The following is a 20,797-nucleotide window of genomic DNA, read 5'->3' on the forward strand; positions in this document are numbered from 1 at the left end:
TGGGTTGTATAAAGTATGGTCCATGTTATTCGCTATCATATGATCGTTATTGTATTTAATGTATTTGTAACACGAAAAAAATACAAATACCTTACTATATATATATATTTTTTACATTGTTTATTTACTATTGTAACCCAAATATATAAAAATGTTATTTTAAAAATAATAATTACATACCCACATTATTAACGAACTACAAATTTTTTTGGAGAGAACTATATGTTTACCTATGTATTATATATAAACTATAAATACCAATAACTATAATAAAACAACAAAAAATTTAGTGGACCAATAAATAATGGAGTTATCAAAATGGATCATATTGGCAAATTAAATAATGTGGTCCAATTCTATAGTAACAGTTTTTTTTTCCGGGAAAAAAAACTCGTTAAACCTAACAAATTAAGGTTTTCTCTATCTCTCTCTCTGTCGGCAAGATGATCTTTCATCTTCTCACCTAAATCATTACGATATACCCTCTGAAAATTCCATCGATGAAGATGTTTCTATTTAATCAAGATTCAGCCTCGTAATTATGATGGTTTAAGATAGCAGGTTAGATCTTATTTCTCATCTGTTCTTTGTTATACTCATGTTAATTTTTAGATCTTTTTCTTTCAATCTGTTTTGTAACCGAAGATTCACTGTAAGTTAACTACAGATTGTCCATATTTCGTAGATCGAGAAAATATCTCAAGTACTTGTTCCACATGACAGTCTTCATAGTTTCAACCTCGTCCATCAATTCTGATCTTCTTCAGATATGTTATTCGTGACCATCAATACAGTGTTGGTTCAGACAATCACCAAAGGTTTATTCATAAACACTGACTTCATGCATCTGAAAAGATTAGCCAGATGACCAATTATTTACCCTGATATGTCCACAGAGAACAGAACATCAGCTCGAAGATGCGCCAAGGCGAGTATACTACAGCTCGATGACGTTACATTGCTCAAACGCCTTGTACAGAATCAAGGTGGTTTTAGTGACCTGAAACCTGAAGAATACTATGATTAGGCTCCGAGATTGTGTAAGTTAACCTTCTATAGTTTATCAATCCAACATTTAGACAAAGTTTGGAGCAGTTTTTTAGTTCTGAAGATATGTTTGAGTTCAAATCGTCTTGCAGTTTGATTCTTTGGGGGTTTATCAATAATTAAAGTTTTACTTGTGACACTTGATTTGAGTTCAAATCGCATTAGAGATTTGTTTGTGTTTTCTCTCGAGATCTTTCATCTACACATGTTATGCTTATACATTTATAATAGTTACAGGAAATCTGCAATGTACTAATCTAATTTTGTTGACTTATTCAAATGTTGCGTATCAGACGTACTTAGAAGGAAAATGTGACCGAAACTGAGGAAGAGAGTATGGTGTGAGGCTAATTTACTGGTCGGTGGCAGAGAACAAAGCACGGATCAAGTCTTTAGAACAAAGTGAAGGTTAGTGATATACGGGATTTCTCTCTGTCATCATTTGTCACATTGATATGCAAAGATTATTAGTTCATAAAATCATATAATTTAGAATCCTATCAAATTAGAGTTGAGCTTAAACTCTGCTATATCAATAGTGTTTAGGTTATGGCTGCTTCTAGTATAAGTCTCGTTGAATACTTGTGATTGCAATAGTCCTTTCTATGCAGTTCTCTCGCAACCTTGAATACTTGTGATTGCAATTGAAAAAAACTAAATTTATTGAATAGAATGACATGCATTATTATAGGAATGAAGTTGTTCGGCAATAAATTGCAATGTGCCTAAAAACAGAAAATGATTTCAGTCTAGATAACTTCTGAAAGTAGAACCCTTATCCTTGCTGCGATAAAATCTGCAATGAGCAAATATTTTATTAGACTACAGCAACATCCATTTGAGGAATATAAGCTAATACAAACTATAGTTGCATCCACGGTAAAATTGTTACAAATAAAATAGTTCAGAGAAAGTTAATATTCAAAAGACATACCTCATCACTCCCTTTGTTCAAGATTGTTGAAAATCTCTTTAAAAACAACATTCATGGTTTTTTTCTGAGGCTTGCCATCTTTGTCCAGAATCAATATTTTCAAACCTTTCTTTGACGTCACTCTAGAAATTGCCACGTATAGCTGTCCATGTGAAAATGCCGGTCCTGGCAGAAAGAGCCCAACTTCTGATAATGATTGTCCTTAGCTTTTGTTTATAGTTATAGCAAAAGACACAGCTAAAGGTAATTGCCGTCTGCGCATTTTAAAAGGAAATCTAGTATCTGATGGTGTTATCAACAATCTCGGAATATATACTATCTCTCCAACTCTTTCTCCAGTGATGGTTCTAGCCTCAACCATAAAATCCATTAGCTGAGTGATCTGCAGCCTCGTTCCATTCATTAATCCTTATGTAGGAGCAATATTCCTTAGAACCATAACAGGACAACCAACCTTGAGTCTAAGACTGTGGTTTGGTAATCCAGACACCTTAATAGTGTTTAGGAAATCAGGACCAAGAGCTTCATCACTAATTGAAATTTTATCTATTGAGTCAATACTACGTGCGCTGATGTAGATCTTTTCCTCACCTGGAATGATAATTTTTAATCAGCACAAAATTCCTAAAAAAGAAAAATAGATTTTCTTTAGTTAAGGAGTAAAAACGGAATCTTACCATCAAGCTTATCTAACATGTATTCATTTATCATGTTGACATCTTAATTAGTAGGACATAGAATAGCTCTCTCTTCGAAAAATTTAGGTTCTTTGTTTTCTTGTAACGAAGCATTATCCCTATACACAGCTTTGCTAATGGCTTCTATAGGATCATCCGAATCCATAATCAAAAACTCTTCAGGAATATCGATCTCAGCTTCGCCATCGTTAGGCTCTGCAATTTTACCTTCTCCAACCGTTAAGATCCACTCAGAGAATTCCTTAAGTTCTTGTGCATTTTCTGGTGTCAAATCACCAGACAATAATTGCATGTTCTTTGTGAGTTTGAAGACTTTACAGTGCTCCCAAAGATAAGAAGAGTTCACTGCAGCCAAAACAATTTCAGCTCTTCCAGCTCCATGTATTACAGGTAGAACCTGTCGAAAATCACCTCCAAACACTACAACCTTCCCACCAAAAGGTTTAGTTCTATGCTTCCCCATAATATCAGACATGCTCCTATCTAGAGCTTCAAAACAATGCTTACTCATCATAGGGGCCTCATCCCATATAATGAGTGATGCTTCTTTTACTAAATTAGCTTGATCTGATCCAGGAGTCATAGTACACGAAGAAAACTCATCAGGGCTAAGTGGTATGTCAAATCTTGAATGAGCATTCATTCCGCCTTGTAACAACAAAGAGGCGATTCCACTTGATGCAACATTAAGAACAATATCTCCTTTAGAACGAATAGCTGCATGAAAGTTTTCCCAGTACCACCAAATCCGTAAACAAAAAACATTCCACCTCTTTCTTCATTCACGGCATCCAGAATTTCATCAAAAAATTTCCTCTGTTCATCTGTCATCTTCTGAACGCCTCTATCAAGAGTTTCTACCAGTGCTTGACGATCATAACTCCGCTCATCTAATATCAGAACATTTGAATCAGTATCGTCTGTAGGAGGAAGTTGTGGCATAGAAGTAAAGTTTGCAAGAGAAGTTCCATTTCGCCTCAGATGCTTCTCAATTTCTTGTAAAGCAAACTTCTTTTTCTCCTCATCACTTAACAAAAGTTCTACAAAAAAGATCAAAAACCTAAATTAGCACAGTTTGTAATCAAAAATTAGGTCCAAGTTCGTTTGAACAGATTCTGAAATTAGCACAACACAAAAATACATAATTCTAACCTGGTCTGTTGAAATAAATCTGCCGATTATGCTCAATATCTTCAGACAAAATCTGCCAAGTATTTTCCCATACTGTTTATGGCATAGATAAGGTATTATTATTCAGCATCATAACAAACACATGTCGCAGATCACATCCAAAGCTCTCAAAACTTCTCCTCACTATATCGTCAATGTACTCTTGATCCTCATCTAATAACCCACGAGCAAAACATGCATCTTTGTATTCAGGATATATAACACCATTGAAGGTTTTAATGTCTTCATAACTAGTAGGCCCTCTAACAACATTCAACAACACACGCAAATAATAAGCATCTTCCTGCTTACTGGGAGCATAATTTATCATGCCAATGCTAAATCCTCTTTTCCGCCTAGTAAACTTCTTTAGCTTCTTTTGGTAAGTATAAAAGTTGGGAATTTGGGCATAGAGGAGATTTCTAGCAAACGCATCAATTTTACACAGCTCAAACCATGCTAAGAACATAGTATTCTCAATGCGCTTCCTATTGACAACAGCTTCCATCTTATCTTTCCCTCTGAAAATAACATGTTGCTTTCCAGGTAGATGAAAAATAAGCTTCTCAACTGCTGTAGATCGAAAGTGAATTGGAAACTGAAAAATTCTCCAACCAGCTTCACATACCGAAACATATCTACCAAAAAATGATTTGTTTTAAAATAACTAAATATTTCACCAGCAATGAGTTATAAACGAATTTGTGATATGTATAAATATAGCAATGTCCATTACCTGCAGTCGAAGAAATCTTTGAATTCATTTTTCTTTTCTACATTTTCTCCTGCGGTTTCAAGCTGGTTCATAACTACATGGTCAGGTGGTTCCACAGCGACTGTCACACGGTCATGTCCTTTATTAATGTACTTAAATAAGTACTTAATAGAACCAGCTTGGTTTCACCATTCAACATTGATATGAGCTCGGTAACGAAGAGATAGTTTCTTATTGTAAGGAATTACCCATCGATTGTCACATTTCATCCCATTCTTTAGCACAAATCTTCCAGACTCCTCGCGCCTTCTGTAAACGGGAAATCCTTCTCTATTAACTCTAGTTTTTGCAGCATATGGTTTGGGATATAACTTTGTACATTGTCCATTCTCCATGCATGGTGAATTCATATTAGCAGCTCCACAAGGACCATGCATCATCATATCTTTAATCACATCATATAGCTCTGGCTCTTCGTCTTTATTAGGGATTTCCGCACAAATTATTTTATCAATGTCATCTGTGGTGGGAAACTTGAATTCTAGATGCATGAATAGCAAAATATGTGCGTGCGGCAAACCACGTTTCTGAAACTCAATAGTGTACATGGCTGTAAAATTAGGTTTAGAAGATCAGTTAGTGTATGTAACCAATTAAGAGGAAAAAATCGAACACTAATGCTGAAATTAAAGAAATAAAAAATATCTACTTACATGAAACAGTCTTCCCAAGAATGTGCTTCTTTGTTAAATCATCCGTGAGTGATTGAAGTTTCATTTTGAAGATCCTAGAAAAAATTTCTGATCTATCCTCTACCTTCAATTTTCTTTTCCCTAGAAATCTGGTGATCTCTGGCCATTTAGGATTGCATGTGTAAGTGATGAACAGATTCGGAAATCCAAAATGCTTACAAATGGTCATAGCATCCAAATAATTGTTCTTCATATATCTTGGACCACCAGTGAAAGAAGCTGGCAACACAAACTCAGTTCCTTGGTCATGCATATCGATTTTTCCTGCAGTCTCTGACTGTTTGATAGAGTCATAACTATCAGATCGCAAAGTTGACTGATTAAAGTTGAGATATCGTAGACGGTTAGACTCAATAGTTGTGAAGGCATCCACAACAAATTGCTGAAACAGACGCCTAGCATATAAAAGAGTGTGCGACTCATTCCTACGCTCATGAAGACGAAAAGCATAATATTGCCTCATACTAATTGTCTGCTTCTTCAGCTTCTTAGTAGCTTCTGTTACTCCTTTCTGAATACCAAGCCTAAATCCATCTTCTCCATATGTAAATAATAGAGGATACTGCAGTGCTAGATATGAGGGATGTATCTCATTAATCCTCATTAATTTTCCAGAATGTTTCTGAAGCACTATATCCCTTTTATCCATATCAAGATTAAAATCTCTAGGAATCAAAGCTGCAACTTCTGATGTTGTTGGTGTGTTGTATGTTCGGCCATCCTTTAGACGATCACTTATGATCCTCATATGAAAAGCTTCTTGAGGATTAGTATTAAATCGTTCTCCTGCTGATCTGAAGTTCTTAACATATGGATTCACTTCATCTAAGATTTTCATCAAAACTTCAATAATTTCTTTCCTCAAGTTGTCCTTTTGCTTGCCTTTAAAACTCCTTTTACCTTGGCAGCAGTTCAAACGCTAATTATTAGGTTAAAATTTTTGTGATACCATATCGATCATGACATGGTAGAAATTATAGAAGTTCAATGCAAAGAGAAATATGTTTTAAAGGAGAAATTATACCTTAAGCAATTGGCTCTGTTCTCAGCTTCATTTTCAGTATCACAGATGTACATCTGTCCAAATTTGGCATCTTTACCATCTGGTGGTTTTAAACTATCCAAAAGATAGTAATTTTCTCCTTGCATTTGAAACATCTCTGGCCCAACACCTTTTCTTAGAGATCTTTCTACTTTCCTACCAAGCGAAGTAAATGAGAAGACCATGTTATAGGCTCTGATATTTTTCTGAAAATGCTTGCATCTTGGATCATCTCCTTCAATCAATCTTTTAAGTTCTGTTCGTGGATTAATAGAGGCAAAACTACTTGATCTTGACCACAACAGAGTGAAAAAGAAGGATTTTTACTATTTTTACGCTTGTTTATCCTTTCGCCATACCACATAATAGCACCACGTAATCTGTATATTTGAAAAAAAATATCTTAAAAAGTAAAATGATTCTAAGAGGTCAAATTGACAAATGGCAATGAAATACATTCTAATGTTAACATAAACTCAATTCTTACCATCATCCTTTCGACAAGTTTTTGTTTTATAACGCTTTGTTGCACGTGTACTTGTCCTCGAATCAATGAATGAATCTTTATGAAATTCAGTGTAAGGAGAACATGTTTCCGGCTCAACAGAATCATCAAAGTGGGTATCCTCACTTTCTGTGTCTGAACTCTCTTGGGAACTACAGTCAAACTCTAGAGAATCATCAATTTCCTCAATTACTCCTGGATATTATTTAAAGATCAAAAATATGTGTGTAAGCCAAAAGTAATACAAAAGAAATTTAGTAATTTAGGCCACCTCTAAAATCGATATTGCAGTCGCTCTCTGCATCGTCATCATCACTGTCATGATCTTCACATGTATCATCTCCTCTGTTTGATTTTATATTTCCCTTGTCATTTCCTAAGGTCTTTGATATATTGGTAATGTCTTTTAATACTGTTGGAGGGTTCTTTCTTCGTTTCTTTGAGATTTTAACATGATAATCATGGTCTTCTACATTGATTCTATCTCTTGCTAGCGATGGAAAGAAAAAGAACATAATTAGGTTTGTCGTATGGATGAAGAGGCCGATTCTCTTTATTAGAGACACCTTGACATGTATTTTCGTAATTTCTCATTAATTAGGTTTGTATTTTCGTAAAGAGAATCGGCCTCTTGACATGTATTTTCGTAATTTCTATTTGTGATAATTCCTATTGAAATCTTGAAGAGACCGATTCTCTTTATTAGAGACACCTTTGTCAAGATCACGTTTTCGTTTCATAGATGCTTGGAATGAGAAACTTAGGTTATTTTCCGGCTGCGATACTAATAGAACTTGACTCGGTTCTGGTGTAGAAAGTTTGTCAAAGCTCCTTGAAAATTCATGTACTGGTGGTTGACTGCTAGAACTCGTTTTTTTTTTGTTTTGGTATTTGCCAAATATTCTTAAATTCGCACTTAATAATTTTAGGAGTTTAGTTCCTTTTAAAATTTAAATAGAAACAAAATATTTTCAAAATAAAAAGTGCAATCGATATTGGTAAGATATAAAATGCAAACGTCTTGGTAAGATGTAAACTGTATTAGGATATTTGCAAACGGATTTTTTTGGATATTGTGCTTAAATAATTCAAATTGACAATCAATATTGGTAAGATGTAGACTGTATTAGATTTTGAGGATTACTTGAGGATCTTATAAACTGTATAACATTTTTTGTGATATTCTGGTTTAATCAGCGAAGAGATATAATGATTTTGTAACTTTTTATAGGGAATTTTGATTTTCTCTACGAATTTGTATAAGAATTTTGACTTTCTAACTGTATTATTTTACTAACCATAAGGTCCTATTATTTTAGGTCAATCAGAGAATCTCGGGAAATCAGAGTAATCTTCCAACTTCCACTTATGAACATACACAGAACTCATGTAAGTTGTAGAGTTTTTCCTAAACAGAATGCTAAGTTGTATGGTATAATAGGACGTGGAATTATAGGTTTTGGATCAGTTTCATATGATAGTTTATGATTATGATGATTTAGGATCTATCGATCACCCCAAGAAATAAAATAGAACAGCTAATAATGAAATACTTAAATATGGATAACGGAAAGCCACATATATAAAAAAACACATGAATCATATTATTAGAGTTCAAAACGCTCTTAAGTAAAAAAAAAAAGCATAAGAATTTAAAATTAAAAGAAATAAACCATGAAAAAAAAAACAGAGACGCAAAAACCACTTCAGCAAGCAACTAATCTGTCAATCACTTAGTGTCATCCTTAGTCTTCTCCAACTTCACTGGCTTCGTGCACAACTTCTTAGAGGTAGAGGTAATGTCTTTCAGCTCAGCATCTTCTTCCTTACGCTTGACAGTTGGTGTTGTAAATCCTTCAGATGAACTCGCAGAATTTGGCTTGAGCATCAGAACCTTCGAATAATAAATACAAACACAAAAGATCTGAGATAAGTATATAAACAATCTTATAAAAAATCATCTGAAATGGATCCAACGAAGACTGAATAACAAACCTCTCCACTGGGCAGAGTGCTTGAATTAGTGTCTAAAGCCGAAACAGGTTCAGATTGAGTCTCGAGTTTAGGAAGATCATTACCAGTCGATACTTCAGAAACATAGAAAGTGTTGGATCCATTATCTAGATTTCCAGAGGTTATTGAAATACCAAAAGAAAAAGACTTTCCAACTAAACTCTCGAGGGGCATGGGGATTACTTCAGGATCTTCAATCTACAAATAAAATCATAGTAATACTATTAAAATTTATACAGATGAATTTATATTTTTTCTATAAAATATACTTGCCTCATCATATGAACCATCCCAAATTTGAACAGCCTCACAACCAACAATGGCACTGGTTATAGTGTCAAGCATCATCAATTTGCATGAACCACTGTCATCTTTCACATTCAAATGCAGCTTGTACCTATTTATATTCACAAACCCATTAGTGAAAACAATTATAATTCCAATTCATAGGAATACAAAAAATAACATAAAAAGAGGCACTTACTTCGGTTCAACCTTTGTGACATTTGAGTGACATTTCTCGCAATACCATAATGGTTTCTCGTTTTGAGCCAACTCATTCCTACGAATCCTAGAGACACGTTTATTGCAGCCACAACATCCAAAGTAGAACCAACCCCAATCTGTATCGACAGATTCAATTGAACATATTATTTTGCAACTCTGAACCTGCAATACACAGAAAAAAAATATCAATACAATGCTTGTTAGTGAGATATATAAAATGCTAATACAACCTCAATTCCCACCAATATCTCAGCAATGGATCTGAATTGAACATCGTCCCAATCAGTTTTTTGGCGCCATCGTCCCAATCAGTTTTTTGGCGCCTAATCACTTGATTGTCACTCTTTGTACCCATAATAGCAAGAGGACGATTCACTTGCAACAGTCTGTAAATCGCCAAAATAAAAATTTCTAATTAAAAACTGGACATCAATTCGATTTTCTTAAATAACCAATACTATCAGTCATGGCTCACTTACTTTTCTCTAAACTCGATGGCTTCTTTCATGGTTGGGTTGAGGATTACAAGTGAAGCATCAAATGCATTTGTGATTTGTATATCACCTACAAAAAATTCACATATATTTTAATGTAAAATATGATTTTATCTGAAGATATTATTAAATTTGAGGATGTATATACCTTGGTAGAAGCTGATTTTAGCAAACCTAATCAAGCAGAGTAGGGTTTCAACATTGTTATCTTCAATAAAGGGTTCAAATTGTTCTGCATATTTCCCCCACAAGCAACACCTCACATCATGACCACTGCATAAAAGTCAGACTAATATCACCACATGTTTTCTACACAAATCTTTATTAAGTTCAACAAATTGTCTGAAGCTTACTTGGTGTCACGTAAACGAAAGTGAACTCTCTTTCGGTCTTTCCCATGAACTTGCACGATTTGTATTCCGTCAAGATTGAAAACTTCACCAATGATATCTGAGTAAAAACGACATATATTTCATATAACCCAAATCCGCAAGGTGCAAAATTATTGATTTATTAGAGTAATATATACAATAAAACACAAAGTAACGATCATACCGATGAGGACATTTGCATCTGAACCTTGCCCACCAATATCTTCATAACTCACAAAATTAAGATAAGGATCATCATCCTCAAACACTGACCTCCCTATGAGTGTGTCACTCGTGAAAGTTATTTTGTAAGATAGCGGAGTCGGGCGATATTTACCACCAGAAGCTGAAACCTAGAAGTTTTCAATGAATCTCCATTCACCAGGCGGGAGACTTCGTTGAAGACGAAACATCTGAGTTCTTTTGCAACTTGCGTGAATTTTTCCGCCCTAAAAAAACAACAATAGCAAAGATCAATATTGTACGCATAAAACAGATGTAGTAAATTTCTAAACAATTTTGCCTCACTGTTTGATCAGCAAGAACACATTCTAGAGTTTCCCCTCCATAAGTTGTGTTTTGAGTCCATGAATGGAGTACCTTGACGTGCACTTTCCAAGAATCCTTGTGCGGCTTCACTTTGTTAACCAAAACAGAAGCTTGATTGTTAGCCATCGTTTTTTTTTGTGTGAACTTTGAAGAATGATTGTGTAGAAAATAAGTGTAGGAAGTGCTCTCTATATATAAGGCGCCGATGGTTATTATAGAAAAGAATATCTATGTATTATACGCCGATGAGGTAAATATGTAGATATTGCTAGATTTGTAGCAATTATTAAATGGGAATATCTATCTATTATACGCAAAATTGGAGATATGGAAATGTAGATACTTTCGTGGTTAGTACGTTTGTGATCTCAGTTTGAATGAGGAGATATCTCCCAGAGAAAATAAATCTAAAGTATAGGAAAATTAGGTAAATTAGTTACTTGCTACATAAGAAGGTAAATATCTCGCAAATATTTTAGAATAGTAAATTAGGAAAAAAGAAGGAAATGTAGTTATGAACCTCCACAATATTTACGTGTTAAAAAGCAAAAAATCAAAGGTTTAAATTTGGAGTTATCTCGAAGAAAACATAACCAGTTATGGCTATATACGATGGAGATATTTAACTTGCACCGTAAGTTGAGGCTTTATCAGTTGGCGTATTTTTAGGTGAGAATATTATCCAGTTACGACATTTGATAAACCCAAAAAATGTCTTAAGATATAACTAAATCAAAGGCACATTCGATATGGATTTATGTTTTTTATTTAGGCCCACGACGCAGAAGAGTTATAGTAACGATTTGTCCTAAGTTTTATATAAAACAAAAGCGGAAGATAGATGTTATCTTTGTGTCCAAACAAATTTTTTTTTAACTTTGCAATTCATGTTGCCAAACAAAATGAAAAGGTACTTCTACTTTAATAAGATAGATTTTATTTATTTTTACTTTGTGTTAGTTTCCAAAAATATAGTTTGGTTTGTATATCAAGTTAATTAATGGTTTTATATTTCGCAACTTACCTTATTTTATATTGATTTCTATTTCTAAAATAAATTATGTTTTGGAAATACTAACATTTTTAAAAATAAAAAAAATTATGATTATGAATTGTTATATTCTACATAGACATTTTTAATAGCTTATATCCTCAATTTTTATATAGTATATATATATATATAAACTTTTAAAATCATATGTGATTTAAATCAAAATACAAAAAGTTTTGTATTCTTTTAAAACAAATAATGTATGTTAAACTTCTAAAAGTAGTATATATCAAATTGTTGATTCATTTTAAATAAGTTTTTATTATGTTAGTTTAATTTATTTTGTATGGACTTTAAAGTAATATGTTATTTCAATTGTTTAACTTTAATTTTTTTTTAAGTTTATTACTCTTTTAAAAAATATTGGTTACTTTTATGTTATTTTCAAAAACCACTTTATTTATATCAAGTTGACTATTACTAGGTGATTCTCATGTGCTCATGCACGGATGTAAATATAAAATTATTTATAAAATAAATATATAATAATAACTGACTTATAATTTAATTTTAGTTCTAAACTATTTATAATTTATATGAATACTTTATATTAATAATATTATATTATTTTGATTAGACATGTGAAGTTGGATATGTACTATCTAGTCGGCTTGATATTCACTTTAGTATATTAAATATTTTAACTTTTCCAAATTCGACCATAATATTTTTTTATTGTTCTGAATTGATTAATTTTTGATTAATTTTATTATTTTACATTTAGACTGGTTGTTCTCCTATATATGTAAATATATTTAGCTAAATTATGTATACTTTTATATATATATTTTTTCGAAAATCAAACATAAAAATAAATTAAAGTGTTGATCGATTCAAAATTACATAAATTAATATAAAATAATATTTTGAAATTTCATACATATATATTTACAAAATAAATAAATGGTAACCATTAGCTAATATTATATTATATTTTTATTTATTAGTATGGTTTGTAACATATTGTAATTTATTTGTATAAAAAAAAACATTACTACAAAATAATATTTTTTATTTTCCTTTTGATTTTGTTAAAAAAAGCTTGATTGGTCCATTTACTCATTTCGTGGGTATATTGAGTGACATATATTTTTTGAATTGAAATATACTTATTTTTATTCTTATGAAACCAATTCATATTGGTTTTGTTTATCGCATTAGTTCACTTTTTTATCTTAGATGTATAATTATATTTTCATAATAATTCTAATAATCTCTTATAGTTGACTTTCAAAGCAATATTAAAAAATAGAAATGATGATCAGTAGAAAGTTGCATAAAAGAAAATGACTGATAAAATTTTGAAAGCTCATAATTCATATTTATAATAATTAAAATATTTTGTAAGCTCTAAGTAATGTTATACCATAGATTTATAAAAGGTAAACTGAAAATTACTTTAATCTTAAACATAATAATTCAGATTTGCTTATCTAATGTTATTATGGTTATATTGTTAAGGAAAACATTCATATTACTTAGAAATATATTTATGTCGTTTAAGATAATGTTTTAAAGGAAATATTATTTTTTTCTTAATGTGAAGATTATTCTGATTAACTTTCCCTTTTTATGAAATAACTTAATGTATAAATATATTTTCTTCTTTTAAATTCCTTTTCAATTTTATAAATATTTTTAATTGTATATTTTATTTGGAAGAAAAAAAATAAAAAAGAAACTTCTAATTAACATAAATTATCAAATAAAAAGGAAGATCAATTTTAATAATGATAATTATATGCTATATTTTTAATTCATTAAGGGTGTGTGTAATTAACTATCATAAAAACTAACGTGAGCGCGACGTGTATGAAACTGATTTCTCAAATAATATAATAGAGATATTAAGTTGATTCCTCTTTATTGATTTTTTGTTAATTTACCATATTGTATAAAATTCTATTTTATTTTAGGAAAAAACATTATTTTTGATGTTTGACATTTTGAAAATAATAATTGGAATAATTTGACATATTATGACATATTATAATTGTGGTTTAAAATCTTACGTGGACGCTCTCCTCAACCATTATATAGTATAGATTCAGAATTTTGTCTGTTAGGTTTTAACTGATTATGATGGTTGTATGTATATATTTAGCTTAATGATCGATGATGATTGATTTATGTATAGATATTAAGCCAAGATAAAACAAGATAACCAAAATGTGTATAGCTGTATTGTTGTGTGCTGGAGATTAACTAATTTTTTAATTAAAGATTATGAAAACCCTCATATTTCTCTGTTACTAGAGGTATTGGGTTTGTATTCTCTCTCTGTTCTGCTCCCACCACGTCTTTGCATGCACTTCCCCAAATCGTTCCCGGCTGTTGATTAAACCAAAAAACAAACATTAGTAACGGTATCAATATGATGATGAAATTCAAAATGTCTTACAACATCTCTTTGGTCACCGATATTATAATCCGGAAACCAAACTAATCAAAGGATTTTAAGTACTAAACTAGATTTGGACCCGCACAATCGTGCGGGTATTAATTTTCATGTCTCTATATTTAAACGTTTATATATAATTATTTTAAATATAACAATTTGATAGTTTTCGGGCTATAAGTTAATTGATTATTTCAAATCATCACATATATTTGCTATTTTTATATTATATATATTTTAAAATTATTTTTTATTTAATTATTATGATCCTGATCATTAATTTAAAGCGCTAGATTTTTTTTATCAATATTTTTTTATGTTTATTCATTTAAGATAATAACTATATATATATATATATAAGTTTAAAATAAGTTAATTTTATACATGAATTATCTAATTTACTAATGTTAACTCGTTCTACCAACATATTATATTTCTAGCATAAATTTTTAATGCTTGTGAAATAAAATATATTAATTTATCAGTTTAAAATAATTTTATCATATTTAGTTAAATACAATGTTTTATTTTAAAATGATAAATATAACTATAAAATAGGAAAATTTGATATAATTTTTTTCATTTTATAAAAAATAACGGAGTATATATATATATATATATATATATATATATCTATTACTGTATAATAACATTAATTTCATTACTAATTACAAAATTAGTGAAAATATTTATATACAATTTTTGATAATTAAGATATTGTTATAATGTTTTTCAACACATTTGTTAAGAAAATTAAATATATTTATATTTATATTTTAAATTAAAAGATATCAAATTATAGTATGATTTAAGTAGTTAAAAGATTATATATTAGCATTAAGGAAATACATTTAATAAAAAATTTAAATGATGATCCAAATAAAAATATCACACATGAATAAATGTGAGTTTGTTAACCAATCCGAATTTTTAGGAGTCGATGTTATATTAGGAATGATATATTATTAATCCATATTATTAGTAATAAATGAATGATAACTGATTTCTAGTGAGAGTCCATTTCTTAAAAAAATCACACATGAATCAAGGTTGTGACTTATGTTTTAATATATAAGATAACCAATTCAAATTGCTGAAAATCTTGTGAATGTTTCATACTTTAAGGTAACAGGGATCCTGAACCATGAGCCAGGGTAATCAGAGGGTTTAAACGATTGATCCTAAATGCTTAGCTTAGATGTTTGTTATACCTGAATCTGACACGACGTAACTCTCTAGTCCCATCTGCTAACTGTCTGATAGTAATGTAAACGCCTGGCTCATCCTCTTCAATCCACTCAGCCTGCATTTCACTAGCATTGCTCATGGACGGTGCCTCATCTCTCGAGGAAGTGGTGGTTCGTGATGCATCCATCAGAGGTCCTCCATTGTGACCATAGTTGCTAGAGCCACCATAGAAATGATGCGGCACATTAACTCCTGGAGGTCTGAAGTTGTGTCTTGGTGTCCAGTCTTTGCTCTCTCTCGCTGATTCCATCTTTGAGTAAGTTGAATCTCTCTGTGACTGAAAAAAAATAAACAAGACACGATTCAGTAAAGGTTCTTGTCTGGAGGAGAGAGCTTTCGGAATGTGTTTTTTACCTGGTCCTCGGATCTTGCAGGAGTTTGAAGAGCTTGGCGGTTAAATCTCTGTACATTGTAAAGCTCAACGACTTTTTCATAGTTCTCACCCCACCACCGTTGAGCTTGCCACTTGTCGAAAATCTCTCGGCTTTCAAAACAAGACACAAGTAATGGTTAGTTTTCAAAACAAGACACAAAACAGGACATGCAGGTTCTGTTTTAGTCGCCACCTACTGATCTATAAAAAACTTAAAGATCACACACAGAGGTTGTTCTGAGTAGTTCAATTTACCTAAAGCGGATCCGCTTAAGATCATTTCCTCCGGTGGGAAGCGATGCGAATGTGATATGGACACCTGGTTCTACTTGAGCCATCCATTCTTTAGGCCCTTCCTCATCTAGTACCACATCACAAGACTGAGCAGATATAGATTCCCGATCGTTTCCATAGACTGAAGTGAACTTTGCTTCTGATCGTCTGGCTGGATGGTGAGAGGAGTTTGTGAAGTCCCAAGCAGGAGTTGAGCCGGCACTTCCACCCATGTAAGGGTACGGAACACCATCAGAAGCGTTGTCATAATCTGGGAACGGTCGGTGTCCTTTCTTCATGGGGCTCGTAGTGGAACCAGTGCATGGCTTGCATTGTTTATAGGCACCAGAGAATTTTATAGCCATATCTTTAATCTGCATAACACAAGTTACCCAAAACACACACATTTTAAAACGCAATGATGTTGAATACAACAGTTTTACTACCATTATATGTAGTTTCAGGCTTTTAATCATGACTAAATGCGCCAAGAGAAGTATATATTTAGCCAAAAGAAGTAAAAAGAAGATTAATATGATCATTCTTTAAAGAGCATCGACGAGATCTAACATGATTAAAATTATATTCAAAAAACTACTTCATTGGCAAATATTAACCAAAGCATTAATCTGCCACTATACTCTCAAGAAATTATATAACTTTCAATGTGGATTTTCCGTACTTGTTTGACTTTCTTTTTTTTTGGATAAATAAACACTGACATAATCTATTAAAAAGAGATTGGTGAAAGATTCCAACAAGCAAGTACAAGGATCAACAACGAAAGAAGATATTCATAGATAGAAATGAGACCTGTGTGGTTAGGCTTTTGACGGCTTCTTTAGTATTGGGAGTGGTGCCTCCACGTGCTCCATTACCGACTTCCTCACCTCCGTCTGCTTTCGTACAAGCTATGCAACTAAACATCTTTTGTGTTCTCTCTTTGTTTGCCTTTTCAGCCCTACAAAATCGTATAAAACAGAGTCTACTTAAAATAAAGACCACACAACGAAACCTCAATGAATAATACTATACAAACCAAAACAAAATCATTACAAAACCCAAAGTAGAGACAACTAAACAATAACGAGATCCACAATCTGAAATCAAACACGGTATATATAGCTTGTGTAATCAGAGTACACATTTAATTTATTGAAATATAAAATAATAATAATAGGAAATGATGAAATGGTCCTACAATAGTAGTAACAGACAAACATTAGTTACAAGTTGGAATAGAAGAGGAATTCGGATGCCGATTTGTCGTTCTATCTAACGCAAACACAGCACAAAAGGATAAAATTTGTGACGTATCTCTCTTCTGGTTAGAAAACAACTACTCAAAAGAAATAGAAACTTGATTTGGTTTAGTTTAACTTACAAACAAAAGCTTAAATATTTTAAAGAGCAACCCATTTCATACCAAAAATAATAAAGAGGAAAAACAGTAACCTCGGAGATTTACACACTTAACTGGAATCAAATAATTTAACTTATAAGAAGCAAAGCTTAAATATTTCAAGAACTAAACCCATTTTTTATTTTTTTATTTTTTTATTTTTTTTTACAACTAAACCCATTTCTGTTCATACCAAAGATATCATGAAACTGAAAAAAAAAAACAGTAAACTCGGAGATTTTTTTTTAATCTCTGAAGCAAAGAACACTAACTGAAATTAATAAAATAATATAATCTTTTACGGAGGTTCATTATATTTAATTCGATGATCTTTGATAGAGACAAAAAGTGTTGAAAGATATTTAAACTACAATTTTTCAAAAAAAAAAAAAAATATTTAAACTACAAGTTACACTTCTCTTTTTTAAAAGAAAGAAATAGAACTTGGGGATTAGAGGATAGGACCCCAGTGAGGGAAAAAAAATTTGTATGTTCTGAAAAATGATTTAAAATAGACTCTTTACTTTAAATTTGAAGTAAACAAGGTCTACGGCTATACAAGCTCTAAGAAGCTCGGTAGTGAACCCGGTTTAACCAAACCATCTAATGAAATTTCTTGTGTTACAAAAAAAAAACTCTTTACTTTAAATTAATTTACGAGTAAAATAGTCCATTTTAAAAGCAACCATAATAGAGACAAAATTTTCTTCTTTGTACTTTAAAGAGTATTTGTGAGGTATAAAAATGGTATACATAAATGCTTTTGTTTGCAGCAAAGAGCCCATCCCTCAACTAACACATATAAACGGAGATGAAAGAATAAAACATTTTTTTTTTGCAGTAGCCGAAAGTCCTGACATTAAAAAAGAATTTTTATTGGGTTCACCCCCACCAACCAATAGAAAGTTGTCATTTTAGATCTAGTATCTTTTAATTAAGGAAACAAAATAACTTGCCAAATTATATTATGTTTTTAAAATAAAAAATAAAAAATTAAATAAATAAAAATAACAATAGTTCTAAAAAAAGATTATTTAAAAAAAATATTTATTTTTAAGATTTAGAGTTTAGTGTTTAAGATTTATAATTTAGAATTTATCCAAATGTTTAGTGTTTTTCCAAGGGTTTAGGGTTTACCTAAGGGTTTAGGGTTTACCCAAGGGTTTAAGGTTTTTCCAACGGTTTAGGGTTTAGGATTAGAGTTTAGGGTTTAGTGTTTTGTTGACAACATGTTTAGTATTTTTCCAAGGGTTTAGGGGTTTACCCAAGGATTTAGGGTTTACCCAAGGATTTAGGTTTATGATTTGAGTTTAGGGTTTAGTATTAGAGTTTAGGGTTAGTGTTTTGTTGACAACATTATTTTTTTTTAATTCGTTTTTTATATATTATTTTTATTTATTTTTAAACTTTATTTTGAAAAGATAATATAATTTAGCAAGTTATTTGGTTTCCTTAATTAAAAGATACTAGATTTAAAATGACAATTTTCTATTGGTTGGTGAAAGGTTCACCCTAGGAGGTGAACCCAAGAATAACTCATTAAAAAATAAATAAAAAAATACTACTACTAACTTAACAAAGAATCAAATAATATGTTCTGATCATTAATGGAATAACTGGAAAAAGAATTATATTGAATGTATTAAACAATAGAATGGAATCTTGACGGTCACGTGTAAGGAAAAAGAAAAAGAGTTTGGTTTCTATTTTAGGGTTGTGTGTGATGATGGACCAATCTAAAGCGTGTCGAGAGATGAAAGCTACATATATGAATCTGTATTCAGAATACAAACGATCACGAATTACGAAGAATGGGGTTTTTTTATTATGAAAAGCAAAGGCAAGAATAACTGATACAAAAAGCCATTATTATAGACATTGAATTTTTGATTTGATTTGAATGGATTTTAGTAGATTTACTGACCTTTGTTTCGATATCTGCGTGTTTGCTTAGAGAGCGCTGCTGCTTTTATTTCCTCTTTAAGGTTTACTCTATTGTGATAGCCGGCACGAGTGGGGTTTGCTCTGTGTCTAAGCCTACATATAGACCATCAATGGTTGCACAACATTAGCAACCGTAATAAATGTGAGTAAAAGGACGAGCCAATTGATGATGGTGACTTTAGCTTTTTAATGGCAAGAGAGAAAAACTTGGCGTATTCTTCTTCTTTCTTTCTTTAAACTAAAAGTTAGGAAACAATAAATACAGGGAAGCTTTTGAAACGAACAAGAAACGTAAGATTTTCCTGGAAAGATTTAAGAAAAATCTGTTTGAATATTTAGGAATCGGACACTAGAGATATCTTTTGGAAACTTATTATGCTATTTAATCCCCCAAAAAATAATAGAGACGAGTGACGAATCGATTCTGTCAAAATCAAATCAATCAAATGACAGAGTAGGTGCAACAATGTAACAGTTCAAGGCACCTTGCAATGAAAAAAGAAAACTAAGTGAATCTTTTCCCGAGAAAAAATAGTTTGAAAAGATCGATCGAAAAAAAAAACGAGTGATAAATCTCTGTTTGCTTTCTCAATCGTTTCTACAGAAGCGAAAGTACGAAAACACAAGCAACGAATCTCCCTACTGACCTGAAATGTCTGCTTCGTAGCGAAACAGAATCAGATTCTCAATATAAATCTTCACACTCACGAAGCAATACAACTCAATGCGAACAGATAATTTTCTTCAAGAACAGGACGACAAGTTCGGGTTATCGGGTCACCCGAGAACTGAAACGGAGCTCTGATATTTTGTTTTGTATGTCGAAGAGAAAGAGAGAGCAGACAAGTGCTCCTCTGTGTACGTATTTATACGTGGAGGAAAGTGAAGGTTTTAACGGCGTTAAGTCTTCATTTATTTAAAAGAAAAACACAGTCGGTTTTCTTAACGGAGAGCTCTTTGGTATGCGGTGACACTTGGTCGAGTTAAGAGACGGCAGCGAGGGCCCATGTTGTCTTACAGTGGCTTACGTGTGCTGGAACTTGATTACTTGGCTATTTATCACTCGTTCATGAAACCGGGTCGGGTTATGGTTACGATATACTTACTTGACATGCCAAGCGAACGGTCGCATCACTATTCGCTTTGTGTAGGTTCGTTTTTAAATTTAATTTAATATATATTACATTACTACTCTTTTTTTTTTATAAAAAAACAAAATATTATATACATGTAACATTTGTATCATCATTTTGTCTTGTTACAGATGTGATGATCATGTGTGATAAAAAAAAAAAATTGTTTAGGCCTTCT

General features: G+C 31.7%; 2 protein-coding genes and 1 pseudogene across 4 annotated transcripts; all 3 read right to left on the minus strand.

Annotated features, from left to right (window-relative positions):
* Positions 1-1,985: 1,985 nt before the first annotated feature.
* On the minus strand, positions 1,986-6,722 carry LOC106344954 (annotated as a pseudogene).
* Positions 6,723-8,592: 1,870 nt separating this feature from the next.
* LOC106344955 lies at positions 8,593-10,923 on the minus strand. Its single transcript, XM_013784240.1, has 10 exons — positions 10,849-10,923; positions 10,433-10,601; positions 10,231-10,327; positions 10,026-10,150; positions 9,863-9,947; positions 9,715-9,769; positions 9,361-9,545; positions 9,150-9,273; positions 8,859-9,074; positions 8,593-8,757 (listed from the first exon to the last, which is right to left on the minus strand). The coding sequence occupies exons 1-10, from the start codon at positions 10,921-10,923 to the stop codon at positions 8,593-8,595; spliced, it is 1,296 nt and encodes a 431-aa protein (XP_013639694.1).
* Positions 10,924-14,024: 3,101 nt separating this feature from the next.
* Positions 14,025-20,347, minus strand: LOC106293371 (protein BREVIS RADIX). 3 transcript variants are annotated; one of them, XM_013729048.1, is made up of 7 exons: positions 20,134-20,347; positions 19,467-19,579; positions 16,954-17,101; positions 16,123-16,514; positions 15,849-15,978; positions 15,458-15,771; positions 14,025-14,179 (listed from the first exon to the last, which is right to left on the minus strand). In XM_013729048.1, the coding sequence occupies exons 3-7, from the start codon at positions 17,065-17,067 to the stop codon at positions 14,101-14,103; spliced, it is 1,029 nt and encodes a 342-aa protein (XP_013584502.1). In that variant the 5' UTR covers positions 17,068-17,101; positions 19,467-19,579; positions 20,134-20,347; the 3' UTR covers positions 14,025-14,100. The 3 variants fall into 3 exon arrangements, with proteins under 3 accessions (XP_013584502.1, XP_013584503.1, XP_013584501.1); XM_013729049.1 differs by lacking the exons at positions 19,467-19,579; positions 20,134-20,347 and adding an exon at positions 17,197-17,269; XM_013729047.1 differs by lacking the exons at positions 19,467-19,579; positions 20,134-20,347 and adding an exon at positions 17,180-17,225.
* Positions 20,348-20,797: the final 450 nt, after the last annotated feature.

This window comes from Brassica oleracea, chromosome C5 (genome assembly GCF_000695525.1).
Source record: "Brassica oleracea var. oleracea cultivar TO1000 chromosome C5, BOL, whole genome shotgun sequence".
NCBI lineage: Eukaryota > Viridiplantae > Streptophyta > Magnoliopsida > Brassicales > Brassicaceae > Brassica > Brassica oleracea.